General features: G+C 32.5%; 4 protein-coding genes across 4 annotated transcripts; 1 reads left to right on the forward strand and 3 right to left on the reverse strand.

Moving 5' to 3' along the window:
• Positions 1 to 148: 148 nt before the first annotated feature.
• Positions 149 to 5,812, reverse strand: LOC125839694 (calcium-dependent protein kinase 2-like). The gene is made up of 8 exons (XM_049518687.1): positions 4,853 to 5,812; positions 3,339 to 3,482; positions 3,078 to 3,230; positions 1,668 to 1,783; positions 1,013 to 1,180; positions 785 to 912; positions 585 to 684; positions 149 to 507 (listed from the first exon to the last, which is right to left on the reverse strand). Exons 1-8 carry the CDS (start codon positions 5,532 to 5,534, stop codon positions 451 to 453), a joined length of 1,548 nt encoding a protein of 515 aa, XP_049374644.1. The 5' UTR covers positions 5,535 to 5,812; the 3' UTR covers positions 149 to 450.
• A 6,526-nt stretch (positions 5,813 to 12,338) lies between these two features.
• On the forward strand, positions 12,339 to 14,397 carry LOC125839905 (reactive Intermediate Deaminase A, chloroplastic-like). Its single transcript, XM_049518881.1, has 7 exons — positions 12,339 to 12,518; position 12,827; positions 12,938 to 13,053; positions 13,152 to 13,196; positions 13,292 to 13,365; positions 13,456 to 13,505; positions 14,102 to 14,397. Exons 1-7 carry the CDS (start codon positions 12,375 to 12,377, stop codon positions 14,194 to 14,196), a joined length of 525 nt encoding a protein of 174 aa, XP_049374838.1. The 5' UTR covers positions 12,339 to 12,374; the 3' UTR covers positions 14,197 to 14,397.
• Positions 14,398 to 14,403: 6 nt separating this feature from the next.
• LOC125839839 (OVARIAN TUMOR DOMAIN-containing deubiquitinating enzyme 2) lies at positions 14,404 to 19,965 on the reverse strand. The gene is made up of 9 exons (XM_049518835.1): positions 19,849 to 19,965; positions 19,528 to 19,599; positions 19,369 to 19,414; positions 17,488 to 17,596; positions 16,122 to 16,213; positions 15,955 to 16,017; positions 15,226 to 15,344; positions 14,896 to 14,971; positions 14,404 to 14,812 (listed from the first exon to the last, which is right to left on the reverse strand). The coding sequence occupies exons 2-9, from the start codon at positions 19,590 to 19,592 to the stop codon at positions 14,756 to 14,758; spliced, it is 627 nt and encodes a 208-aa protein (XP_049374792.1). The 5' UTR covers positions 19,593 to 19,599; positions 19,849 to 19,965; the 3' UTR covers positions 14,404 to 14,755.
• Positions 19,966 to 22,438: 2,473 nt separating this feature from the next.
• LOC125839682 (uncharacterized) lies at positions 22,439 to 25,590 on the reverse strand. Its single transcript, XM_049518678.1, has 3 exons — positions 25,072 to 25,590; positions 24,328 to 24,450; positions 22,439 to 23,967 (listed from the first exon to the last, which is right to left on the reverse strand). Exons 1-3 carry the CDS (start codon positions 25,465 to 25,467, stop codon positions 22,474 to 22,476), a joined length of 2,013 nt encoding a protein of 670 aa, XP_049374635.1. The 5' UTR covers positions 25,468 to 25,590; the 3' UTR covers positions 22,439 to 22,473.
• Positions 25,591 to 27,906: the final 2,316 nt, after the last annotated feature.

The raw sequence follows: 27,906 nt of genomic DNA on the forward strand, positions 1-27,906 counted from the left end.
CTTAACATCCTTTGGTGGTGGTTCTATCTTTGTTGGTCAAGCACCAAAGGGCATATAAATGGATATGTTGCAGATAGTTTATTCTGAATTTGCTAGTTCATTAGGAAAAATGAATCTCAATGAATGACAACTCATTAAACATAAAATGTGGTGAAATCTTCGACGATTGAAATATTTCATTTGCTAGGATTGGCCTAATTCAAAGCCTTTTCTAGTCCCAAACTGATGCAGTTTACACATGGGAGGAAAAATCGCACAGAAGACAAACAGAAACACTCAGAAAAGACTGTTTTGAACTGAGAAGATCACAAATGTACATGTTTTTTACTGGAAAACTGTAAAACATCTCTAATGGTAGGCAACAACAGAGCTCATCGTGCACATTTTCAAGAATAGCTCTTCTACAACTTTCCCGCGAGGAGACTCGTGCAACTAGAAGACCTTGCCTGGTTATTTGGCTCCACTTCTCATCATTGTACAGAATTCCTCATAATTGATTCTTCCATCCTGAAAATTCGACAGAATTAGCATATGTGGCAAGGGGATACAGTTCAACTATTTAGCGAAAAACAGTGAAAACTCACATTGTCTGTGTCCACTTCAGATATGATTTCCCTTATACAGGATGGATCGCCTATTCCATGTTCTTGCATAGCTGCCTCGAGTTCATCTCTTGTAATGAACCTACAATGATAACATGAAAAAAAGTAAATTTTGAGCCAACTATCTCATGATTCTATTGGTTTGATCATGCTTTTACACTAGATGTGCACATAAGACGTACCCACTGCCATCTTTATCGAAATACTGAAATGCAGTATATAGATTTTCGTCTCTTTCTAGCCTGTGCTTATGCATGGTGGCGGTGATGAATTCAGTGTAGTCGATTGAGCCATTTCCATCTACATCAGCCTAAAGTATACAAGGCACGAGATATTATTGGGGCACATCAATTCAGTAATTTTATGAAGTCGAAAGAAATGGTTAATAACTTTTAGTAGTTCCGACTTACAGCTTCCATCAATTGCTTGACTTCAGCCTCAGTGAGCTTTGACCCAAGTTTAGCCAATCCACTCTTCAGTTCTTCATAAGTGATAGTGCCACTATTATCAGTGTCAATATTGTGGAACATTGCTTTGAGCCCGTGAATTTCTTCTGCAGAGAGATTCTCGGCAATGACCTGATTCCAACAACAGACAATGCAACGTGTTATTACTTGCAGAAGGAAGAACAAGACAGCTAGCATGCAAGCACAGGATCCCAAATAAGGAAGATACATGGACCCCCAGAATAGAGTAAATCGTCAAAAGACAATTAGAAGGTGTACTATGTTTATCATACAACTATGAGTAAGTAAGAAAGCCGACTAACCTAACTCACAAAACAATATGGTGGCTCATGCTAAATCTAATCATGTTCTTCACATATTGTTAGCTTGAAAGGAACGGAAGGAAGTGAGATTAAAGCAGATAAAGTGAAAAAGGTAATTTTCTTGCATGTGAAGCACATGACTATCATATGAGGAACGCCATACATGCAAAAAGGCAGTCCTTTCATTTTCTTTAGACAAAGAAAGCCAATATAAGAAATTTGAAATTATACCCTTGTATCCTCTTTTCCCTTTACCAAGATTCAGTTGCAGCAGAGTTGACAAATTCTAAGATTACCTTCAAAGCAAGTTTCTTGAGTTTGTTCATAGCTCTGAATTGCTTCATTCTTGACAGGACAGCACCCTCTAATGGTTTGTCTGATGCAACACCACCTTCTTTCAGCCAAGGATGCTCTGTCAATTACACGCACCAACAGTATGGTTAGAATAAGATATAACAAAACATACTGGCAACACATGTGTATCTGTTGTTCTCAAGGCCAGTGTTTTGGATGGAGGCGAGGCAAGCAGCGAGGTGCTCGCCTTTTTGAAGTGTGGCGCCAATTAATATAAAAAAATTAGAATATTTAATTGAACATATAAATAAGCAAAATCTCAATAGCAATAAATATTAGCAAATATTTCAATTCAAAAACTAAAAATAGATAGTACATACCAAAAGTCTAGAACTTGAATGAGAAAAAAACAGAACAAAGGTCAAAACAATGAGAAAAAACAGAGGTAGAAGTAACTCTGAAGTCTAAAGAAGAAGGAAAAAGAATCAGTGGAAGAAAAAGTGGAAGAAGAAATCTGAAGAAGAAAAAAGAAGAAAAGAAGAAATACGTATTGGCTGGATTTGGGAGTTGCCGGAAAAGTCTGGCTGGTCACCGGAGAAGTTTAATGTTGATTGGTTAGAGTCACAGTTACAGTCTAAGATTGCAACTGTGCAAATTTGGAAAGAAAACCCTAAAATTACCTTTTAACTTTTAAAAATCCTAAATTGGTTGCCTTCTATTTAAGAAAATACAAAAGGCGACGCCTTTCTCGCCTATGTCACCATGGTGTTGCCTTTAGAAGATCGCCTCGCCACAAAGCTAATAGGCGATGAAGGGTGGCCCCGCACCTCACCATTGGCGACGAGGCGATCGCCTTTCACAACATTGTCTCAAGGAGTACTTTCACGTATTAATAGCCTAAATTGTTGTGACATAAAGAGTTCTGATTTTAAACATCAATAGAAGATATATTTGTTCTGCACAAAACAATGAGAAGTATTTTCCGAAGAAATGGTTGAAGCTAAGAAGCAGGATTCTAAGAAAAGGGGGAATGAATTCTAAGTGTCAAATAAAAGATAAGCTTTGAAGGTGATACTGCAAGCTAAATTGCGCCTATTAATTTGAGCTGCAAACAAACAATGTGTCACCTCAAATAAATGCCAGCAATTTTCATGAATCTATGTTTCTTCGATATCAAGGCTTATCATGTCTCACCATTCTACCTTTCGAGTTTCAAATTCTTGATAGATGGAAAGCAACAGATATATAAGCATGGAAAGAAACAGGCAATGTTACTGTACATGTAATTCTTTATTTCTAAAAGAAACAAATATGTGCGGTAATGTCAGAAAGGAAATCTTCAAGGAGTTCTGAATCTACTGAAATCATTACCAATCTTAAAATCAATAAACTATTGTTTAAAGGCCACATACCGAGAACTTGTGCAGCTGTAATCCGTTTCTTTGGATCTTTAGTCAGCATCTTCTGTACTAGGTCCTTGGCACTACTTGATACAGACGGCCAAGGCTTGCTTTCAAAGTCAATGGTCCCTTTAAGTATGGCATCAAATATACCCTTTTCGGTTTCTGCACATCAAGCAAGTAGATACCGTTAAGTCCTTGAATCCTAGAAAGTGGCAACAATTGCCATCTGTGTATTATCTTAGAAATGAGAAGCAAAGTAGATGACTTCACCTGCCCAAAACGGAGGCACACCACTGAGTAGTATATAAAGCATAACACCTGCACTCCAAATATCTATCTCCTTGCCATAACACCTCCTTAAAACCTCAGGGGCAACATAGTAAGCACTCCCAACTATATCCTTGTACGACTTACCTGCATGGGATTTCATATTCAGATATCAATGCAGAAAAATATTAGCAGATAGAAGCTGTGTTAATATTAGTCAGGAGAATAAGAAAATCAAGAAACTCGGCAAGGTTAGTATTAGTAAGGAGGATAAGAAAATCACAAAGAAACTGCCAAGGCATGGTACTTCAACATATTTGTAAAAAGGGAAGGCGTTCATCACAGCTGAAGTAATCAATAATTGGCTTACTAATACACACAATCTGTATGCAGTGAGTGTGCAAAATGCAACTACGATTTCATAAATGTACATGCAATATAGCATGCCGATTACGTCAGGTTTTAAAATTCTGACTTCTCAATCAAGAGTGAGAGAGAAGCTGATCTAGCGTCACAAACAGAATACACCTACATGCTGATTTAAAAAGGTGAATAATCAGCTTATCGGGCTAAAAAACTGCTAGTTTCATTTTACAAACTGAATAGGACAGAATTAAAGTTGGCTGCAAACTCAATCTAGTAAAACTAACGTTTTCTCTGCATATTCTCATCCAATCTTGCAGTGCAACAATTTCATAAATTAAAAAGAAAAGCACAATAATCAGCAGCCTGCTTACTATCTGATGATCAGCGGAGTACTCATATATGCTTGTCGATTATTTACATTCAACTAAGAGGTTCCCCTTAAATGTTTCCCAGGATGTCAAACATGAGTGTTTCCACTCACAAAAACAGCAAATATGACACTTGAATGGAGGACATACGATATACAAGACTAACGTAGGTGTAAGTGGTAAATACACGTGTGACTGTGATTACTTCTAAAGTTAACATTTTAAGCTAAATACTTAATCCTATCCCTGAACTTAAAGATCAAATTTTTAGCATTTACATGTTCACTAAATCTGTAAAACACGGAAATGTAAGTGATTTGAAAGATAATTGTGCTTCAATGCAATAGAATTGACAATTAAAAAACTTGGTAACATCTTTAGCTAAATACTTAATCCTATCCCTGAACCTAAAGATCATTTTTTTAGCCTTTACATGTTCACTAACTTCACCTACGCGGAGACAGAAGACACAAATCTGTAAAACACGGAAATGTTAGTGATTTGAACGATAAATTGTGCTTCAATGCAATAGAATTGACAATTAAAGAACTCAGAAACATTTTCAGCTAAATACTTTATCCTATCCCTGAACTTAAAGATCAAAGTTTAAGCCTTTACATGTTCACTAACTTAGCCTACGCGGAGACAGAAGACACAAATCTGTAAAACACAGAAATGCTAGTGATTTGAACGATAATTGTGCTTCAATGCAATAGAATTAACAATTAAAGAACTCGGTCCAAAAGTAGATAACATAAAATGACAATGTAAAGCAAAATATACCTTCTTGAATGAATACTGACAGCCCAAAATCAGTAATCTTTAGTGCAGCATTTTCACTCTTATCAGACAACAAAAAGTTTTCAGGCTTGAGATCACGATGCAACACGCCCATAAAATTGCAAACGTGCACAACATTGACAATAGCCCTACACATTGTTGCAGCAGCTCTTTCACTGTAATGCCCCTTTGCTATAATTCGATCGAATAGCTCTCCCCCTCCACACAACTCCATCACAAGATACACTGAACCTTTATCCTCATAAGCACCTTTAAATTCAACAATATTAGGTTGTCCACTCAAATGCTGCATAATCTTAATCTCCCTCCTCATATCATCCTTATCAGCCTTAGTAACAAGCTTCTTTTTCGATATCGATTTACAAGCATATTGTTGACCAGTTACAATTTCAGTACAAAGATATGTAACACCAAATTGACCCCTACCCAATTCTTTACCAAGAGTATAGTGCAACTTAACATCTTCATATGGCTTACCAAGAATTGTATCATACCTTACAGCTGGTTTTGGGCTTGGTGGAGGTCTCACATGCAATTGAGCTTCAGGCCCTGGAGATTTTGTATACTGAATTTCATTTCTATGAGTAGGAACTCCTCCTGATCCTGATCCATGGTGCCCATTATTAGCATTATTGGGTTTACCTTTACTAACACAAATACCCATTAAAGCAGATCTAGCAAAATATAGCTGATAGAACTTAAACTAAACTTGATTAAGCCAAAAAGGGTGTAAAAATCAAGAATTAAACCAAGAACACAGATGGGTATTCAGCAAGATTAGATTTTTACTAAACCAAAATGCAAAAAGATTGAATTTTTTTTCTTCAAATTTCAAGAAAATACTAAGGGATTTGGGAGTTGACAAAAAAAAGCAGAAAAAATCAACAACCAACCATTGTTACAGCTAAAAATGGAAAATGGGACAAAGAAATTGACTAAAAAAAAAACTTGGTCAGCAGAAATTTGAGCTGAAACGTCAAAACACTTTTATCAAGACAGACGAAGACGATGAGAAAGTGGGGAGAAAAAAAAAATAAAGTACAACGGCTTTTTCTATTTTTATTTTAATATTTATTAAGTAAAAGATAATTGGTGGATCTTAGTGTCAAAATGGCAATTAAAAATTGTAAATTATATTGGTTGTTATATCAATCTTAAAAGATTTTTTACGCGGTTAGATGATATGTTATCATTTTTATCACATTATTTATTGATGACATAAAATTATATATTTAATTTCATCTATAAATTGAGTTTCTTTTTTAGGAGTGAAAGTCTCAATAAGAATATTGGTTTTTATTGTTCATTATGATATGAATATACCTTATCGATTCGTTATATGTATGGATGATGAGATTTTATTGATACAGAGTCAATTCCAATAGAGTTAATGGAGAGTCCCATTGGTGTGGATTGAACTTACAATTCGTCAATTATGAATTGAGCGATTTAATCGTTCAGTCTTATTTTATTTAATATCTTTTTATCTATATTTTTTCTAAGAAATTATTTGCTATCCCATTTAGGGATTTTGTGTTCTCAACTTCTTCAATCTGGGTACCGCGCAATCCGTGTAGATCTATATGAAATAGAATACATTCACTTTGTCAGTTTAAGTATTGAAGTGGGAGTAACAGATATTCATTCCTAAATTATATCACCTATTGGTAAAGTCCTCTCTCTAGGATATGACACGAATTTCAATGACGAGTTAAATTACTTGTGTTAGTATGAAAATCAGCCTTACAAAAAAAGAAATTCTAAATAACATTTGATCATATAAGTAAACATCTCCGGAATATTTACATATTTTCATGTTTCTTTTATAAATAAACTAGGTAATGTATTTGTACTTCGCACAATCATATACAATTATTCTTCCTCGTATTAAAATATTTAAAAATAACTTAAAATATAAATTCTAATTCTTATAAATTAGATCATTTAAATACATTTGTTATATTAGTTTTTTAATTGTAGCTTTTGTCCATTGATATATTTGTTTCTCAATTTTAAATGATCTTTCCTGTAATAAATTAACAATTTACATATCATATTATTTTTAAAAAAAATTAACAATTTACACACAAAATTAAAAAGTATAAAATATTCAATTTTATGACTCACACTCAGGGCTGACTCAATAATATTAGGGGCCTAAAGTGAAACTTAAGAGATGGGCCTTAATATTTTTTTTATCATATATACTTTTATTTAAATGTATTTTCTAGCTATTTTAGATGCAAAGTCATTAAGTATTGTTTTATAATCAATTTGTTTTAATAATTCCTTTTCAAATGATAATATAACTAATTCATTCAATCTCTCTTGAGAGTTGAGACATTGTTGATCTCATAGAAGATTCAATCAATTTTAATTTTGAAAAAACCTCTTTCGGGTGAGGCAACGGTTACAGGAACTGTTAACATTATTCTATAAGCGATATGTGTATTTGAAAAAAAAGCAAGTCTTTTTATTTGATTGAGTATTTTCATTAGATCATTATCTTCTACTTGTATTATTTCTCTTAACACTTTTAATTCAAAAAATAAATTTAAACCATCAATATCAAAATAACTATTACGTGTTAAAGAAAGTTCAAAGTTAACACAATATGTTTTAAAATTCTCATCATCTAGAAATCTCAATATTTTACCACTAAATAAGAAATCAAAAACATTTTCATATGTTTCAATTGGTTCAAATCTATTTTGAAATGAAAAAATAGTTTGATCTTCTCTACATATATAAAGTAATCAACTCTAAAAGATTCTTCAAGGGACTTTGTGATTTCGTTATCCATATTTCCATCAAATTATATTTTTACGAAATTCAGGTTTATATTAATCTCATATGCAATTTTCTTAGTAGAAATCATAGCACTCATAGTACATATAATTTTTTTAAAAAAATAACATACATAGGTAATTGTTTTTTTTTTAAATGGAGGCCCCAAAAAATATGAGATCCCAAGCGATGACTTTAGTGGCCTAGGAATTAAGACGGCCTGCTCACACTACTCTCATTTCCATAAACTTCGTGATGTGAAGGATACCTAAAATTATCAATATAAAATAATGATTAGTTTAAATAAGTTTAGACCTGTTAATAAGCAGCATAAAAAATTATGACTAAAAATTAAGTCAATAATAATCCTAATTAAAAATTGCCACGTACAATATTCTTCTAATACTCACCCTTCATATCATTATTGAAATCTTAGAATTAATCCTCTAGCTAATGAAGAAATGCAAAAAGAGAAAGGGAAAAAAAAGGAGAAAAAATATAATAAAAAGACGTTAACAAAAATATATAAAAATAGATTTATTCACTAAACAATTGGAATGTATTCTTCGAGAAAAAAATTCAAAAATCTCATTAACAAATTCAATAAAAAAAAATGCAGTTGAACATTTATATTTTACAATACTAAAAGCATGTTAAACATATACTAAAAACAGAAAATAAAATAAAGCAAAATAAATAAATATAGCTAAAATCTTCAATCTGAAGTGATAGTGATGAAAAATATCTTTTATGTTTTTCAATCCTTTCTTTCTCTATGTGATGGTGATTATAGAGTGTGATTTAATTTGCTCTTCGGCATCTTTTTTCAATTCCTCATCTCACAGTTTACCTCTTAAATGGATATTTTTTGAGCAACAAAACACAAAAATTTGAAAGATAACCACTACAACCCGTAATGAGAATAAGAATTCAAATGTACATTCAGTAAGATTAAATTTTTATGGGACCAAAATGGAAAGAGATTAGGATTAATGTATTATTTAGTATTTGTAATATTTAATACATTAATTGAAAATTACCATCATTAGCCCGTGTTTATTTATTTTTCCTTATATAATCAACTAAATGTTATATTATCTCATATATATGAGAACTTTTTAAGTTGAAATTAATTATTATTTCAAATCAAACAACCCCATATATGAGACACAAGAAAAAGATAAAGCACAATCTGTTGGAACACTTAGAGCTAGTGCATTGGGTCGGATGAAAAGTTCAATAGCTTTTCTTCAAATTGTATATATTTATGAAATAGTTATAAAATATTTGATTTGTAAGCTCAATAATTATCGTATATTAACTTAAAATTATTTATAAATGTTAAATTTTAAATTTTTTATCGACGCCTCACTGGACACATGCTATGAGTACCAATTCAAAATAAATTAGTATTATAGGTGTTAAGGATTAAACTTCACAATTCGTGTAAGAGACTTTTTTAAAAGACGTGAAGTAATTCTATGTTAGCTTTATAAGCGGACATAGAGTATTGATTTTGAGTTTATAAATTTATTATTTTTTATGTGAAATATAGATTTATTACTCAATTGTCATGCTAAGATTTTGCATACCTCTTGAGAAAAATTAATTAAAACTGTAGTTTGACTAATGTATCTTTTATTAATTCCTTATTCTGTATCATTGATGTGCTTCTTAATTCCAGAATAACTAATTCTAAGGGCATAATTGAAAATTATAATAATTAATTCTTAATTGTTTAAATTGACAATTATTTTGGAATAAGTATTTTCAGTATACATGACAACTGAAAAAGAACGAGGGAATAAATTATAAATAATATATAATACTCTCGTTAATCTATATTAAGTGAATTATTGAGACATTTTTCTTAATTCAAAATAAGTGAATTGTTCCAATTAAAGAAATTTGTTGATAAACATGTTAGCTAATAACTAGTAATGACAGTGTTTATTTTCTCCCTTTAAATTTCGTATAACTCATTACACACTTGTTTTAATATTATCTAGACAATTTAGTTATATATATCACAATTTATTTGTATGATTGACTTAATATAAAGTTTAAGAAAATAATTAAGATTTTTAAATATTATAATCTTAAACTAAAAATATGTTAAATATATGAAAATGCCATTTTATCTCGTGGCCTTAATCATCATGTAATGTAAAAAATTGTACTTAAATAATTGCAAAAATTACAGAAATTCCACCTTTTTGTTTACTTATTACCATTATCCCCTATAAGTTTTACAAACTTCCAAAATCCCTCATTTTCGCGCATCAGATTAATGTATCAACGTTTATATTATTGTATCTCGCACATCGGATTAATGTATCAACACCTATATTATTGTATCTCGCGCATCAGATTAATGTATTAGCGCGAGATACAATAATATAAGCGTTGATACATTAATCTGATGCGCGAGATACAATAATATAAGTGTTGATACATTAATCTGATGCGCGAGATACAATAATATAAGCGCTGATACACTAATTTGATGCGCGAAAATGAGGGATTTCTGTAATTATAAACTTTTAAGGGATAAATTGTATTTTTGCCTTTAAAGTATGTGATTTCTGTAATTTGCCCTAAATAATTTTCAAAAAAAGAGATGTGCATTCTTTAAAAACCAACTAAAAAATAAAACAAAACAAACAAATTGAAATAAAAAGATATATACTTATAAGAAAAGAACCTAACAATCCACAAGTAATTGCCATGAAATAACGAAACCATCGATATGAATTTGGATTAGTCAGATCAATAATTTTCAAATACAAATTATTCAATCAAAAAAATAGTGAAACAAGACTTTTCTTGAAATTAGTAACTCTAAAAAATCAATCAAGAAAATGGTATAAATTTATGACCAAACAAAGAAAAAACCCGAAAATCATATGAGTAAAGTTTGAGATGTACGAATACACTATCCTTAAAGATATTCCGTCTACAATGTAAATAATATAATTTGATATTAAACAATTAAACGAAGATACCAATTGACTTAAAAGACAATCTACGATGTAGAATATGGGTTCACAATTCACATACGTCAATTCATAAAAAAAAAATTCACATGTCCTCTAATGTTTTCGATAAGAGTATCTGAAATTATTTTAAACTTTTTGCTTAAAATAATAAAATATCTGAATTAAACAAGTACTTATATTACACTAGGTGTGCTGAAAATTTATATTGTACTACACCAACTTCGATAAAATTTCTCAATTATCTCTATAATAATGGGAACAATATTCACTTCTTCGATCATCCTTCAAAATGATATGAGAGAAGACGCCTCTATATTTGGCGTGAATTATTAGTTTATCTCCAAACTATTGACAGGCTTTAAAACACCAATTTATTTGACTAACTGAACTTAAATACACTCGTAATCTTGTAATATGAGTGAAACACATCCCTAAATTTTATTTTTGCAAAGTTTAAGGGTATTTTCAACACTTCTCACTGCTTTTTATTAGGAGTATCATGCTCTTACAAGTGTTTGAGACCACTTACTACGTCATGTGACAGATCGAGAGTGTATTTAAGTTTAGTTAGTCAAATAGAGAGGTATTTTTAAGACTATCAATAGTTTAAGAACGAAATTAATAGTTTAAGTATTTACAATACTTCTCACAAACGATATTTGAGAATAAACAAACAACTTAGACCTAAAGGACCACTTTAACATTTAACATCAACCACCAACTCAAAAATAAATTTTAAAATTTTTTCGATAACCATTTGGGGACCAATAAAGATTCCATTCTTATATACAAAAATACAAAATATTATATTAAAAGTAAGATAACAGACCTTCCATGACAAAATATCAAGAGGAAAATAACACATGTTTTAATAACACCATTATCATTTTTACCCTAGAATCCATAAAACCAAAAAATCGTTAAAAGAAGAAAGAATGGGAAAAAAAGTAATAGAAATTTACTCGAGATTTTTGTCAATTTTGAGATATACACTATGGGTGAAATCTAGATAAAAATTATTAAGTTCAAAAGCAGAGCTAAAATATCATATTTGGTTCATCTGAATCCTCTATAAGAGTTCAGAGCCAAAAAGATCACTTTTTCCATCTAAGAATGCACAAAGGATGACTTGTTATGCTAATTAACCAAAACGAACAGATCACTCAACTTTGAGCGATTTGTCTTTTGATAACGGCTGTCTATTTCTTTTTCATATTTCGCTCACTTTGGAGCGTATTGTTATATATTTTGAATCTTCTTGATTTCTTCATGACGGAAAAAAGTTACTCCCTCCATCTCAATTTGTGTAGCACTTTTCGGATTTCGAGATTCAAGCAAGTCTATCTTGTAAATTTTTCATATATCTTTTAATTATTTTGCATTGTCAATTATTATGACTTATAGTACTTTTTTACGTAGTTTACAAATATATAAATTTCATTTCAAGAAAATTGAAGAAATCAAAATTAAATTGTTTGAATCTCAAAAAATGAAAAGTGTCACATAAATTAGAATAGAGGAAATAACAATTTTGATACGACACGCCACTTGCATTGCATGAAAGGGATCATTCGAAAGAAATCAAACATTTAAAAAACGTGGAATTATGATACAAAAATCACTATAAAAACATATGGATCGATCTTATAACTGCATGAAATTAATAAATAGTGCACTACTTAGTAAGTGATTTATTAGTATATTTGAAATTATTTAAAATGGCGTTCGCCGTCGCATCGGGAAGCTTCTACATGCCGGCCATGGCTGCAAACGCCGGGCACAGCCGTACTCCGATGGCCATCGGAATTGGACGCGTGTCAGTTGCTAATTCGCGCGCTCCTTTCGTTTGCTTAGCCAGTACGGTGACATCTCATTCCTTTGTTTTATTATTTACTACTCTTTCCGTCCATTTTTACTTGTTAGATACACCTCGATACACTCTCGATATGCAACATGACATAGCAACTATTCTCGAACTCTTGTAGCTAGGAGTATGAAGTTCTTAATAAAAATCGAGAGAAGTATTGAAAACACCCCTAGAATTTATGAGTGTATTTCACTGATGTTGCAAGATCGGGGGTGTATTTAGCTTCAATTAGTCAAATAAATGGGTGTTTTTAAGGCTGTCAATAGTTTGAAAATGAAACTAATAATTTGCGCCAAATTTAAGGGTGTTTTTATACTTCTCTCTAAAAAAAAAAAAATATCATTTAGTTTGAAATGGAGGAGTAATTATATTTTGATTATTTGTCTAAAGTTTTAGTTATGATATTTTTTTAAGGTAAAAAGGAGGAAATTAGTACAGATAAGGCACCAGATGCAGTGGGACCATATTCTCAAGGAATTAAGGCTAATAATTTCATTTATGTATCTGGTTCTCTAGGTCTTATTCCTGAGGTTAGTGATAATTAATTATTTTTAATCCTTAATTAGATCATTTTAATTTGTTACATTGGTTAATATTTTTATAATTATTATTTTGTGATTGAATGTAGACTGGAGCACTCATATCAGACAATGTGGAGGATCAAACAGAACAGGTTTTTTGAATAATTAATTTTATTTCTTCTGTTTCAATTTATATGACACTGTTCGACTGAACACAAAATATTTGAGTTTAATAATAATTTTTCAGGCTCTGAAAAATATTGGGGAGATACTTAAAGCTGGTGGTGTTAGCTATTCTGCAGCTGTTAAAACAACAATTATGTATGATACATAATTAATTTTTTTTGTGTTTCCTTATAATATAGTTAATTTTGATTATTGATGTTGAATAATAATATTATTAACCTACAGGTTGGCTGATCTAGGGGACTTCCAGAAAGTCAATGCAATTTATGCTAAATGTGAGTACAACTACCTTTCATAGTATTATTAGTACTAATAATTAAGTTAGATTAGGTCAAACTTTGAAATTATGTATACCTAAGACAGGTAACTCTTCATATTAAAGTCAGGATCTCAATATGGGTATCGAAAATTGAATTATTTCTATTAAGTTTGCAATGGTAACTTAAAAAAAGAGTCATAATACGGCATGATCGCAATTATAAGTGTCTTATTTAGTTTAGAAATTTAGGGACTTGTCTGTCAAGAAATTGAGATGATTGATCTTAGACTTAAGCAAAATGTTATTTGTAAACAACAAAAATATATCCAGTTTAATTTCCACAAATAGGGCATGGAGTGGGTAGAATGTTCGCAACCTTACCTCTACCTCATCTGTTTCCAAAAAATCCTCGACTCAAATAACGCATATTCACTATTGTAAACAACAACATACTCGGTGTAATCTCACAAGTAGAATATGAAAAGTATAGAATGCACACAGATCTTACACTTACTTACTAAAGTTAGAAAGATTGTTTCCGAAAGACCCACAGCTCAAATAACGGCATATTACTATTATGTACTAACATGGATATATATATCAATGTTGCAGATTTTCCAGATCCTGCACCAGCACGTTCAACTTTTCAAGCAGCAGGATTACCCCTGAATGCAAAAACTGAAATTGATTGCATAGCAGTATGTTAAACAGATTCAAGTCTTCAACTTCCATGGCAGCTATCATTTTAGATTCAAATAAAGTTAAATAAAGGAGATTTAAGTCTTTAATTCAGAGTCTCTTGATACTCTGCTTTAGATTCAATCTCCATTGCTGCAGAGTGCAGCACCAATAAATTCTGTAAAAAGGGCTCTTTCAGTCCCCATAATAAGAATTCATCAAGTGTATAATCACGTTCAAATTACTTGCATTATTATTACTAATCGACAGATTTAACACTATTTAAGAAGAACTTGTGCTGTCACTGCAAGTGTAGCACATGTATCAGATACATCAACAAGAATACATGTCAAAGTTGTATTTCTTCCACTAATACACACATCTAGTATCTCTATTTCTCTTTGTTCTGTCTAAAATGGGACACAAATTTCTATAGCACAACAATGCATCAGCAAATTAACAGAAATCACACACCTTTCCATTAAAAATGAAATCTACTTTCTAGTCATATGCAGACAGTCGCATGAAATTGGTTTTCACCGGTACAAAGAAGTAATCGATTATGTTTTGCTTTGTTTCTTGTTTCTTTCATTTGTATTCCTGGAAGTTCACATGTCCAGTTGCTTGTGCATGCTCTACAGCTTCCTGCATAGGAATGCAACTTTTAGCAAACGAAGTTGCAAGCTTAAGAAAGTAGGCAGAATAATTACAAGAAGCAAGATATGAACCTTTTGGCCGATCACCCCAATTTGGCAAACTCCACATCGCAACGTGAAGTTGGCTGTGTCAGTATAGCTCCTCTTCCTGCAATGAAGCAATAATAGATAACAGCAAAGTAATTAGTAGATATAAGTAGTTTCTATACATTTCCTTGCAGCAAAATACGCTTTATTATAAAAATGTAAGGCAACTCTGAGTTAGAACACATAATATTTTGACCCAACCATAAATCCAAAGCAGCATAAGAACAAGGACGTAATACTTGTTCATCTGGCCGTTATAAAATTCTCCCCCAACACCAAACTTAGTCATTTTCTGCTTAAAAGGATGACGCTTACCTTTGTTGGTCCTTAACCAGATTAAGAGCAAGCCTCTCGGCCGGTCCTACAGTTCCATCTCTCTGTACAGAAAAAATTGTCTGATCAAACTCCTCTGGAGCTCCTTCAGCAGGGGACATCTGTCGATTGTACACGTGAAACTAGGTGTAATTAGGATAATAGAGACTTAAAAAAGGAAATGTAACTTCAAGAAGCTTTGTCAAAAGATGGAAAATTCTTTATTCAAATGTTAGCTAAATGATTTCACACTACTAACCACCAATGCAGCACCTAATAATTTCATATTTCTGATGATGGGTAAAAATGCAAATATTAGTTATGAATAGCACTAGAGAAGGGCACATACCCCAAAGATAGATGATATAAAGAGAACCTACCCATTACATACACTTCCTATTTTGCAAATAACCCGACAAAAATCAAAATAAAGATGGGCGTAAATAAAAAATGACCCAACAGATTAGCTAAGTGAAGCAGTCATCTGTCCCTTTTTAGCAATCATTGGTATCATATATAGATCACTAATCCTATCTCATATTCTTAAGTCATTAATTGATTTGACAAGATACCAAACAAAGTCTAGGTCCTTAACTGTGCCTACAGTCCAAATATTCGCAAGACCTAAAAATCTTCACAAAATTGAATCTCTCCTTCTTGTTCCTCCTGAACGGAAACAGTATGATCAAGAAGGTGCATGTGCAGAGAGAGAGAGAGAGAGAGAGACCATACAGCCAAAGCATCATAATGAAGTCCATCATAAATCAGCATTACTCTTTCCTGATAGTTCTTTCCCTGTTTAACATTAAGCCATATAAAGGTGGTTCAGAAGAATCAGGAATTGTCAAATGACTCGTGTAGACATAGCTGATTACACATCCTACTATCTAAATGCTAACCTGTCCATACAGATCACAGCGCGTTGTTTGGATATCATAGGCTGCAATTTCTCGTCCGTAGTGGTCAGCCAATATTGAAAGCTCTATGGCCCCTTAAGAGAGTAAGTGTTTCAAAGGTAAGAAACACAAAACAAATAACAAGAACTGCAATGATTAGATAAGAAAGGGATGTTCCTAAGCAACAGAAACTAGAGTTCTTCCAGCTAATCATAATGCTGTGAAATAGACTTGGCATACAAAAGGAAAAAGTAAAATATAAAAGCAGCATATAGCACCAAATATTTATCGATGATGCACCTTTTTCTTTTTCTAATACAACAAACGACAACAATTACACCTCAATCCCAAGCTACTTGGGAGATTGATACGTAAATAAACCTCTATTGCATCATGAAGGGGATTCCAAACTGGATTCCAAGCCTCCACTGGTATAGGGATCCCACATGTGCTCCAGAAATCCCAAGAAGCATCATGAGATTGCAAGTTGGGAGGATAAAAGTTTTTTACTTCTTTCTCCAAAATGTCTACATCACTGCAAGTGCAGTTACTTTCCGACTTCAAGCCCACTTTCTTCTCTTGAAGCCTATCAGATGACTCTACCCATTTAACCCTTTGATATTCAGCATCTAACTCAGCACAATAATCCTTTTATTTTAAACCAACCTCCCCTTCAAGTGAAGATAAAACAGAAAAGAGCGTAACCAGATTTTCTCCTCCTATGAAGATACTGTAGAAAGAAAAAGATGAACCTGATTCCCTCCCATGAAGGAATAAGACAAAAGATTTCAATTGAGCAAGAAACTACAAGAAGAAATCAAAGCACTTCCACAACAACAAGGATCATTTTTATTTATTTAAATTATTACGAATTTTCCACATTAATAGCCAACTTAAAACTCAAAAAGGCAAACTCAATGCATGTATACAGAGTTGTAGCTTTGAGACGCACGCCCAAACAGAACAGTAATATTTGTTCATACAACAAAAAAACTGCAATTCATTAGTGTCATAGGTTTCACTAGAATGTCACATGAGTCTCACTCGTTAGTTCCTTTTAAGCAATTATAAGCAGTAATTCTCAAGTTTTAACTTTTACCCATGGCTTAACCAAAGAAGTCATGGAAGTAATTGTAATCTTTGACCACCTAGTTATACAGCAAAACTATCTGTGAGATACACCAACAGCATGACTAGTGAAGTGATTGTTATCCTAACAGGACTCCAGTAGTTGAAATCATGCAACAACAACAACATATCCAGTGTAATCCCAGACCTTACCCCTACCTCATAGAGATAGAGAGGTTGTTTCCGAGTAGTTAAAATCATCCCAGAATAAGATAACTTTAAAACAGACGATAAGACATACCTCCCCATTTCTCTGGGTTAAGAATCCAATCACAATACTCCTTGTTGGACTTCCCAAGGAAAGCATCAGAATATTTTTCTGGATCACTGGCAACTGTTCCAGCTATAACCTACAAATTTTGAAATGTATAAAGTGTCATGGATGAGGAGTAGTGAGCTTTACGAAATATTCCAAGCACTACACCATATCAAACTATCAACTTGAGTCATATTTCACATATTATAACTAAATAACAAGAAACTGTTAGCTTTTCTATAAAGTAGCTTCCCGAATTGAATTTCTCCTATGGCGAACAAATTGTTACAAAATTGTTATAAGCCTAGATTCCCTATCCAACCATTGATGTCTGAGAAAGTATCCAGTACCCAAAAACCTTAGGCATGTCTTTTCACTAAATTAAACCTTTTTCCTTATGTAATTTGGTTCCCTGGGTATGAGATTGAAGTTAAAAATCATCTCTGGGTCAGACACTTGATGAGTTTCGCCACCTCTAGAGATCGATAAGTCACAAAATCCATAAGAAAAAAATCATTTTTCCTTATTAACTAAAAGAGAAACCATCTCAGGGATGGGTGAGATCACCAGCAACTACATCTTCAATCCTAAGTGTACTGAATGCATTACACATACTTTTTTTGACACATCAATATATCGACACTCAGGTTAGTCTTAAATGGGAAGTTGTTCTATGCTATTACGGAGAAATGTGAATACAAGAAACTTCAAATTCTAGAGATCCCTTAATTTGGCTTAAAAGACATATAATTGACTAATAGAATCAATGGGCTTAACTAGCGCATAGTTGATGAGTATTATATAGCTGACCCTAACTAGTCTCAGATTGAGGCATAGATGATTGAATGAAGTGTACAGAACTCCTTAATAAACCATGAGATAGAGGCTTTGCAAAACGTCAAGAGAAAGTGTTACATGTAACTATGTAAGTTCCACAATTAGAAATAAGGTTATGGGCAGCAATCATTTATCAATTATCTTTCTTGAATTCCTAAATCTTGACTGTAAATAGTCTTTGTTCCCTTTCATTTCTGCTTTTTAAGATAAGCTGCTCTAGACATCCTCCAAGAAGGAGTAAAGGGAAGAATATATGTTGTCAACTCTCTTCCTTCCAGAGGTGCCTAGAGACGGGGCGGTGGTTCCCAATGCTTCTCCATGGCCCACGCTTAACGAGATGCACAAACCTCGGGATGCATAGACTATTCATAAAAGTTCAGACACAAAATAGTTTTGTGTATTGATGTCTAAGCACAGAAGTTGGCTTTCACCTCATCTCATTTCCTGGAAAGTCCTATCAACTAAACCTGACTCCTTTAAACTGGACAAACTATCATACTATTCTATAACCACACGAAAGAGAACATATTTCCTAAGGCAATGAAAAACACACTGGCATCATTCCTCAATGTTCTGAACCAGCACATATCATAACAAGCTTTTACTTAATCTAACTCATCCACAAACACAACACATACATTCACTCCACTCACTTGCACCTTGGTTTTTTCCCATCTTTTTCTGCAAAATCAAAAACACACATTTACACTAACAAAAATACAATCCACCTGCATAATTGATTTTTATACAATCTTCTTCACCAAGAAGCTCACACACACACATTTTCTATTTCTCGACTACACCTCTAGCAGTTTCTCTCAATAAAAGACTCTGATATATCTAATAAATAAATAAAAAGAAGGTTCCTTCCATCACTAGCTACAGGACTACAACTACGAATCTTCACTGCACTTGTTAAATCAATAAGATATAACAGCAAGAGAGCTAATCAATCCACATATAACATTCTTGACTAGCATAACACGAATGAGTGCTTTAACAGAGTAATTTCAAAGGCAAAACTAGAACCTGTCTTAGCTCAGGGGCTTTGTTTCTGTCACGGTCCATCACATAACTGCATAAAACAAGAAACCACAATATATTTATTCAAAATTTCGAACCACACCATCTCCAATTCCAACTGCAAATTAGAGAACAAGAACAAAGTAAAATGGGAATAGAATTTACCCAACAGCATTAAAAAGACAACTGTTATCAGATGGAATCACTCTTCTTACTATAGAACCTTCCATCTTCAACCTACAAAATGTAAACAACTCAAATTTCCAGTTTTTTTCTTTACAACAACACCAATTCCATGAACACCCAAATAAGGAAAAACGTCAATTAATCATAAAAACTAAACCTTTATCTGAATGAACAGTTGCTACAAGAAATTGAACCCAAAAAAATCGCAAAAAAAAACCCAGCTTAGATTACACGAGATATCTATCAGACAACAAATTAGAAAAAATTCAAAAATAGTTGCAGATCTATATATGAACTTACCGGAAAACAGGGAATTGCTTTAACTTTACAACAATTGAAAATGGAAAGACAAGTTACGAATCTTGAGAAAGCGTAAGATAGGAGAAGAAATACTGTTGTTGCTATATTATATTTTGTTGGCCAAACTTTAATGCTTTTTTAGAAACTAAATGTAATTTTTAGGTAAGAGAAGAAGATATTTTCAAATAATTTAAAAGGAAAATTAGATAAAATGTTCATTGAATCAAAAAGATTTATTCTAAGTAATTAAATTATCATTTATTATCTAAAATGGTCATTCGGTCGATGTTGTTACACTCGAATTCAAAGCAAAGCCGAACTCAAAATTTGAAAATGATTTTTAAGATTCTTAGATGAAAACGAAGAAAAACGACAAAAAATATGGGGTGTCGGACTTAAACCATTTCACCAATTAGTTTTAAGTTTAGTTATGAAAATATCTAATATCTGAAACTATAGATATTACTAATTGTGTTTAGGCCTTGAAAACGTGAAAGGAGGCTTAACACTTTATGTTCACCCAATTTTTTCAAAATCTAATTCTAAAACTGAATATGTCATAAATATGAATCGTTTTGAATAAATAAAACATTGAGAGACGTTTTTAGGCGTTAGAAACGTGAAAGGAAATTTAGGAATATTCCATGTTCAACAATTAAAACTCGATTTTAAAATTTGGCGTACCTAAATGTGAATTGTTTCGAGTGAATAATATATCAAAAGACTCGTAACTTCGAGAGAGGCTCATATCTAAAATTTGGGATCGTTTAGAGGATATTTGAGTTGGCCGGAATTGAAAAAAAAAAAATCATTGAAAAACTAAACTATTATATACTATATCAATACATTACACGTGCATGTTATCATTTTTATTGAATTTTCTTTTTATGTAAAAATCTCATTTTGAAAGCTGAAAAAAGTTAAATTCTTCCAAGAATATTTCACCCAAAAAATTGTTTTTAGTTTGAAACTATCAAAGTGGAGAATCAAAATAGTACAAGGACATTCTTCGTATCAAAACATATATCATCAAACTAACTTTTTCCTCCGTTTCAAATTATTTGTCGTATTTTCTAAATAAAGTAAACTCAAATAATTTATCATTTTAAAAGTTCAAAACAAATTTAATTATTTTTTCATATTTCACCCTTGTAGTTATTGTTCTTCGATGCTACAAACATCTCTATTATATGGGGATGATTATTAAAATATCAATGAAGGATAAACTATTTAAAAAATCATTTTTGTTAATGTTTTTAAAGAGACATGTAAAAGAAAATCACGATAGATAATTTGAGACGAAGAGAATAGTAACAACTTTTAAAAATTAGCTGAATTTGATAGTTCAACCAAATATGTTCCTAATCTCTAGTGATTCTCCATAAATATAAAATTACTAATATGTATTTTGTGAAATATAAAGATACCATGATCCAAAAAAAAAGGGAATAATTACTGTCCAAAAAAGATTATTGGTCTAATGCATAGGATTCTATCCTCTATTATTTATTTATTTTGGTACGTTGGATTTTAATATCTCATCCACTAATAAATGTTTTATTCTATATGTGGGGGGCGGGGGGGGGGGGGGGTCTTTTTGTCTATGATTTTTTTCACTAGTTTAGTTTTCTATATTATTTTTATTGACAAAATTCAATAATTCTACTCAAATATCTTATAAACTTTTAATTATTCATAAAGTTATAATGACCTTAAATATCGTTTTTTATAAAGCTAAAGTGATCAAGAGAAGATCTTCAAGATCAATTGAAATATCAAAATAATTGTCTCACATTTTTGGAGACGAAATATATCACAAGGGGATCAAGTTATCCTACGTTCAAGAAATAAGCTATTAACAGTCATCGAATTACGGAAAAAGTCTAAAAGAGAAAAAATCAAGGAAACATTAAATTATATTCAAGATCTTGATAAGTAAAATCACATCGAATTGTTAGAATAGAGACAAAATTCAGCATTATGGGTCAATTTGAGTCATTATGTTTTTAGAAAAGTGCAAAACTACCCCACCATTTTCCCCTTGGCACTACATTTGATACCTCTAAAAACAATTATTATTGCATTTTACCCTTTCAAAATATAAAACATACAGTTTAAATGAATATTAGGAGGTCAGGTTTCAGTTGTGTTAATATTTTGGCATGGTAAATTGGTAAAAACTTACACGTACCCGATATTTACTTCAAACTATACTGATTTATCATGGTTAAGTCATAAATCAAAGAAGAGAATGTTTATTGATTAACTATGACTTAATGATAAAAGTACATGTGAAGCGTGAAGACATGTGTCATAGATTCATTGATTTGACGTAAACATCAGGTCTTTGCAGGCAAATGCAGAAGGACAATTATTTCAGGCAGAAACAAAGGAATAAAGGAATTCAATTATACAAAGTTTTTTTCTCCTCGTACTGAAAATTCTGTTAAATGATGTAATAATTGGCCACTAAATCATACCTTTAAAAGATATAAATAGTGGCCAATAATGCATCTTCTAAATTACATGAAATTACTATATAGCAGTTCTGATTGATACACAAAGAAGTTTCAGTAAGCATAAAATGATTCGGGCAAAATCAAAACTTGTAGTAGTAGTAGTCCTCTAGATCTTCTGTTTCAAGACGTGGCGTAACTGGACCTTCTGGCTCTCCATTCTTGCTTCCAGAAGTTTTGCTTTTAAACTGTGCTTGTGAGAGTTACGCGGCCAATCAATGCACCCTTTCATCCCTCGTGTTATTTGTGGATTGCCCGAGTCAAGTGAGCTCCCTGAAGGGCTGAATTCACCTTTACTAGAACCACAATCTGGAGATAGGGTGGCATCATTCGATAGCCTTCCATTTGATAGTCTCCCGTTTATTCCTTCAACTGATATCTTTTTGTAGTTGTCTCCGTTTGATTTCCAAAGCCTAGATATAGACGACACCTTCTTAAGTTGTCGACCTTGCCCTGAATATACTTCACTTATCTCCATTGAGGCATTGCTGTGCCTGCAGTTCTTGTTGACAGAACAGACGCTGCCTTCAGCAGAATAACTAGAACCTTGCTCGTCGAGATGGCTCACTGTTTCCCATTCACTTCCCTCTTCCTCTAAATCGCTCTGATTATATGCAAGAGAATGTCTGAGGAAGTTGTCTTTATTGTATGCACCGTCATCAGGACTGAATGTGCAAATTTTGGAGGGATGGCTAGCAGAACTGTATGCAGGACATGGCTCAACCTCCCTTTCATTATTTTCAACAAAATTAAGGTCCTCGAATACTGAGAATATATCATCTGGATTTGGAGGTTCATAAGTGAATTCACTGATATCACGAATATTCACCGAAGCAGCTTCCTGTTTGAGTTGCTCAGCTCGTTTGATCACTTCCTCGTCGGGGTTCATACCTCTAGAACCTAGGAAAGACTCTAACTCTGCAATTAGTCTATTCATTTGGGAATACTTCTCTTCCAGTGTCACCTTAGCATCAACTAGCTTCATCTGAACCCGTTCCTCACGCCAAACCTCAGCCATCTGCAACATCTTTCTTTCTTCATCTACTTCCTCCCTAAGTGAATGAGATTCTCTCTTCAATGCCTCGACTTCAGCCTTGTCTTCTCCAATTTCCTTGGCTAATTCTTCACACACTTCCTCTATCAACTCTCTACCCTTCCTTTCTTTTTCGTAATCTTGAAAATAGCGCTTTGCTGATAACTTGGCATCAGCCAATTCATTAACTAACTTGGAGTTGACTATTTCCAGCCTCTGTCGGTTTTTCTTCTCTCTGGACAAGTCGGCTTTCATATCATCTATAATTGCACGAATTTTCTCGTGTTCTTGGCTTCTCCAGGCTGCTTTCTCTTCACTAAGTTTTCTCAAAAACTGTTCGAGTTTCTTTTTTGAAGACCGTCGCTCCATCTCAAGTTGATGAATTCGGGTGCGAGCCTGCTCTAATTCTGCCTCAAGGGTGGAAATCATTGCAGCAGTCTTCGAATGTTTATTAGGAACCTTCTGATGGCCGTAAATCTCCTTTATTTCCTCAGCTATTGTCCAGCCAACTGGATCCCACTTTGTTGCCCCCTCCATAGCAGAGTTTGGATATTGAAATGAGGGCTCTAGCTACAGAATATAGAAGTAACTCCTTTGTTAGATCAGAAAATGTGGAAACAACGAGACGAGCAATGGTGAAAACGTAACATGATAAACTAAGAACCTAGACCAAAAGTATCTGATAGAAAAGTGCAGCACAGTGCACTAAGCTTCCAGCTATGCGAAGGTCGAGGGAAGGGCCCAACCGCATTGGGTCTCTAATACTCAAAGAAAATATTGAAGCATTCATCAATTCCCGATAACTCCAGGATTTCTCCCCTGCGCCTATCACATTGCTTTGGACTATTCGACATAACTTTAGGACTTACCTAAAGGACCTTAGACAGCATAGACAACATTGACAAAAAACTGAAAAGGCATCAAACATACCTTGTGATAAAGACCATATCTTGGACCGGAGACAGATCGTGGACTCTGCACTGAATCATCAATGTGAGAATCATTCTCTTTAATATGATGATGGTCGAAAAAGGGTAGATCAATATGACCAGCCTGCACGAAGGAAAGGAAAATGAAATTGAAAAAGTTGCTTAAAGCTACCATAACCATGTTGGATCCAACAAAAATGTACTACTTTTGGAGGATCTGACACACCCCCAACAACATTTTTTAACAGTCCGAGCAATCAGGTCTAGAATGATAAAACACTTATCAAAGTCGCCGTTCACTCTAAGGTCATAAAAATACAAACTTGGAGATGATTATGATCCTAAAACAGCAGGGACTAATAAAACTACCAACAGATGAAAATAAAAATAAAAATAAAACATAAAGCAAGCAGTAATGAAGGCAATCATAAATCACAATTATACCAAAGGTACCAGAGAAAACAATCTCAACTTCAATCCTAATAAATCATACATTCATAATTGTTAATTATAACAACAACATAGCAAGTCTAGTCCCACAAAGTACGGTCTGGTCTGGACAGGGTAGAGTGTACGCAAACATTACCCCTAACTCATACAAAGAGGTTGTTTCCGATAGACCCCCATCGACTCATTCAAGCAAATGCTAAGTCAATGTAATTAAAGCAATTAATTACAATCAATATATAAATGACCAAAATTAGAAAAACCCTAAAGCTGAAATCTTTTTTCTTAAATGAGCTACCTGAGGTAACTTTTGAGCTGGAATATTAGGAACTTCCGGCAACTGAAGCCTCCATAGTCCGGCAGCTAACTTCCTAGCAGAAACCAAATTTCTAACTTTCCGGCCAGATTTCCGACCAAGCTCCACCGTCAATTTGTCCTCCCAAGTACAAGCATTGTCATTTACATCCTCGTTATACTTCCATCGTAGTAAAGGGGTATTAGGTCTGCTCCTTTTCCCACCGGGAATATCTCTCCGTAACCTCACTCCGGCGCCACCGGAGTTCTTGATTTTCCGGCGAGGCGGTTTCCTAGAGCAAAAGGGGTTTTGTAAAAGATCTGAATCGGGTAAAGGGTTCACTAGTTTGTATGATGCAATTGCTGGAAGCTCAGCTCTATTGTTTGCAGTGACCTTCATCTTTGATGCACAGATTCAGCCATTACTCAGTTTTTTTGGCTTATTGCTTCACCGAGACTTTCAGAGCTGGTACAAGGGAGTAGGGGGATAGGGATGGGGGGTACGGCGGAGGGGGTGGGGTGGGGGTGTCTGTGATCTCTTTTGGTTTTTTAGGAGAAAGAAGAGAGAAATGCAGAGTGTTTTCTGTGTATATATGTGTGTGAGAGAGAGGAGATTTATACGTATATCTCTGTATAAGTAAAGATGATTTGTACGGTCAACGTCTCTCATTTATACCAAAAATCTTCTATTGTCATTAAGAGTACATCGCGCTATCGTGATGAAATCATAAGTACTCTTTGATTTTTTATTAAGAAATAAAATCGTGTTTAAAAAAAAAGTTTTATCTTAATAGATAAATTCAATCTTATTTTCTATTATTAAGGTGGAGGACTGAATCAAGAATTTTCTTTCTTCACCATCAATTGAATCATTGTCTGTGAAGTAAATTTAAATTTACTTGAATCTGAATTTGAATACGATGGCCGGATAAGAAACTAAAAATTTGATAAAATGAGAGGTGAAGCTTTAAAGAAAACCTATTGGTTCACTAGACACGATACCTCTGAAATATTCGATCATCAAACAGTCGTTTTACCTTTAAGAAATAGAGATAAAGTTTGTGTACGCTCTGCCTTCTCAGACTCTATTTGTTGAATTTCATAAGATTATGTTGTTGTTGTTTATTATATCTATAATTATTTACCCGTGAACTTAGTTATTACATATTTAAATCCTGAATTTGTCTCGAGATAGGATTAGGAGTATACTATTACGATGTCGTATTGTAAAGTTTTGCATCCAAACGACGTAGTTTGATTGTTAACTATAGAAGGAGCAGTTAAAAATAGTTAAATAGGAGTGGCAGGCTGCCGTTAGGCATATGGGTCCCACGTACCTCTCCTAGAGGGAGCGTTGTAATGACTTTGTCCTGCAATTTTCTTTTTCTATTTTATGCTAATTAATTAATTAATAAAATAAAATAATGAGATGACTCTAATTTGGTGAATGTATATCTTGCTTGAGTTTTAGCTAAATTAATATTAAGTTAAAAAAGTTAAAATTATCATATACTTACTCCGTTTTGATAATTATAGTATCATTTGATTGTGCTGCAACGTATGGTTTAAAACAATTCATAGATTTTTATATAATTATAAATATATCTTTAAGGGTGCAAATTTAAAAATTGATTTATTTTTAAATATATGATGTAATTTTTTTTAATCATACTAAAAAGAAATGTATGACACATTAATTAATATAAAAGAAATATTGCCAATAACGTAGAAAGAAAGTCTATCAGGCATAAAATATCAGATAACAAACACTTATTTCATTGAATAAAATTATCTTCTAGCAAATTCTGCTAACTATCGAGAGTTATGATTAAATGAATATAATTTCTCGCTATTAATTAGAATCTAGAATTTGAGCTTAATTTATAAAGGAAAAAAACATTAATAGAAAATTCTTTTCTAGTTTCCTTTTAGGTCTTATATGATGTCAATTCAAATTAATTAGGCCTCTATGAAAATATTGAACATTACATGGATTTTTATTTTATTTTTTTAAAGTGAGATTTGCATAATTTTGTAAAAGATAAGTATTGACTAGTCTCTTATCCAACTATTAAAGTAATTTTACTTAAATAAATGTGACACTTTTTTTTTTCTCTATCTAAAATAGCATATTTCTCTTCTTGGAAACAAGTTAATACTATTAGGTAATATTGCAATTTCACCGCAATTGCATATGATTTGTTAGGACGCATTTATAAAAAGATAATTCTTGATTTATTTATTTATAAGTATAATGATATTTTTGGGGTGTACTAAATAAGGAATACTCTTTTTCTCACTTTTTCTTATATGAAATTATCGATTATATTAAACATAGAGGAAGATAACTGAACATTACATATACTAAATAGTGAATAAAACAAACGTCAAACTATAAACAGAAGTTTGGGAGAAAATAAAAAATAAATCAATATAGAAAATATGAGAGGCTATTAATACTTCATGTGAAAAAATAAGAATGTTTTTGAGCCTTAACTCGAAGATAGTGAATTATTTTTTTTAAAAAAAAATTATTTTACTTATCCCTAATTTAATAATTTATAACTATATAAATATTTAAAATTTGTTTTAACTTACAAATTTTAAAATTATTATTATTATTTTTAAATTATATGAAATTAAATAATATCGCATAAATTAAAAAGAGAAGTAATCAAGGCATTAAGGTCGGTGAAAGTGAGTGCACTTGCAAATATTGATTGTGTATTAGTTCTCAGGGTATCCGAGGGAATAAGCACGTGCACTCATTTTTGGCTTATTGTGTGCATATTCCCATTCTAACCCTTTTCCATCAATTATATAAAATAAAAAAAGAACA

Source organism: Solanum verrucosum, unplaced genomic scaffold (assembly GCF_900185275.1).
Source record: "Solanum verrucosum unplaced genomic scaffold, falcon-dt-bn FXZP01000277.1, whole genome shotgun sequence".
Classification (NCBI taxonomy): Eukaryota; Viridiplantae; Streptophyta; class Magnoliopsida; order Solanales; family Solanaceae; genus Solanum; species Solanum verrucosum.

Coding starts and splice junctions, on each gene's coding strand:
- LOC125839694 (XM_049518687.1), bottom strand. CDS start 5,534: ATGGGTATTTGTGTTAGTAAAGGTAAACCCAATAATGCTAATAATGGG. Junction 3,231..3,338: donor TGTGCCTCCGTTTTGGGCAG/GTGAAGTCATCT, acceptor CTTGATGTGCAG/AAACCGAAAAGGGTATATTT. Junction 1,181..1,667: donor TCAAGAAACTTGCTTTGAAG/GTAATCTTAGAA, acceptor TGTTGGAATCAG/GTCATTGCCGAGAATCTCTC.
- LOC125839905 (XM_049518881.1), top strand. CDS start 12,375: ATGGCGTTCGCCGTCGCATCGGGAAGCTTCTACATGCCGGCCATGGCT. Junction 13,054..13,151: donor CTCTAGGTCTTATTCCTGAG/GTTAGTGATAAT, acceptor GATTGAATGTAG/ACTGGAGCACTCATATCAGA. Junction 13,506..14,101: donor CAATGCAATTTATGCTAAAT/GTGAGTACAACT, acceptor TCAATGTTGCAG/ATTTTCCAGATCCTGCACCA.
- LOC125839839 (XM_049518835.1), bottom strand. CDS start 19,592: ATGGAAGGTTCTATAGTAAGAAGAGTGATTCCATCTGATAACAGTTGT. Junction 15,345..15,954: donor TTCATTATGATGCTTTGGCT/GTATGGTCTCTC, acceptor TACAATCGACAG/ATGTCCCCTGCTGAAGGAGC. Junction 14,972..15,225: donor CTGGTTAAGGACCAACAAAG/GTAAGCGTCATC, acceptor GCTTCATTGCAG/GAAGAGGAGCTATACTGACA.
- LOC125839682 (XM_049518678.1), bottom strand. CDS start 25,467: ATGAAGGTCACTGCAAACAATAGAGCTGAGCTTCCAGCAATTGCATCA. Junction 24,451..25,071: donor CAGCTCAAAAGTTACCTCAG/GTAGCTCATTTA, acceptor TCCTTCGTGCAG/GCTGGTCATATTGATCTACC. Junction 23,968..24,327: donor GATATGGTCTTTATCACAAG/GTATGTTTGATG, acceptor TATATTCTGTAG/CTAGAGCCCTCATTTCAATA.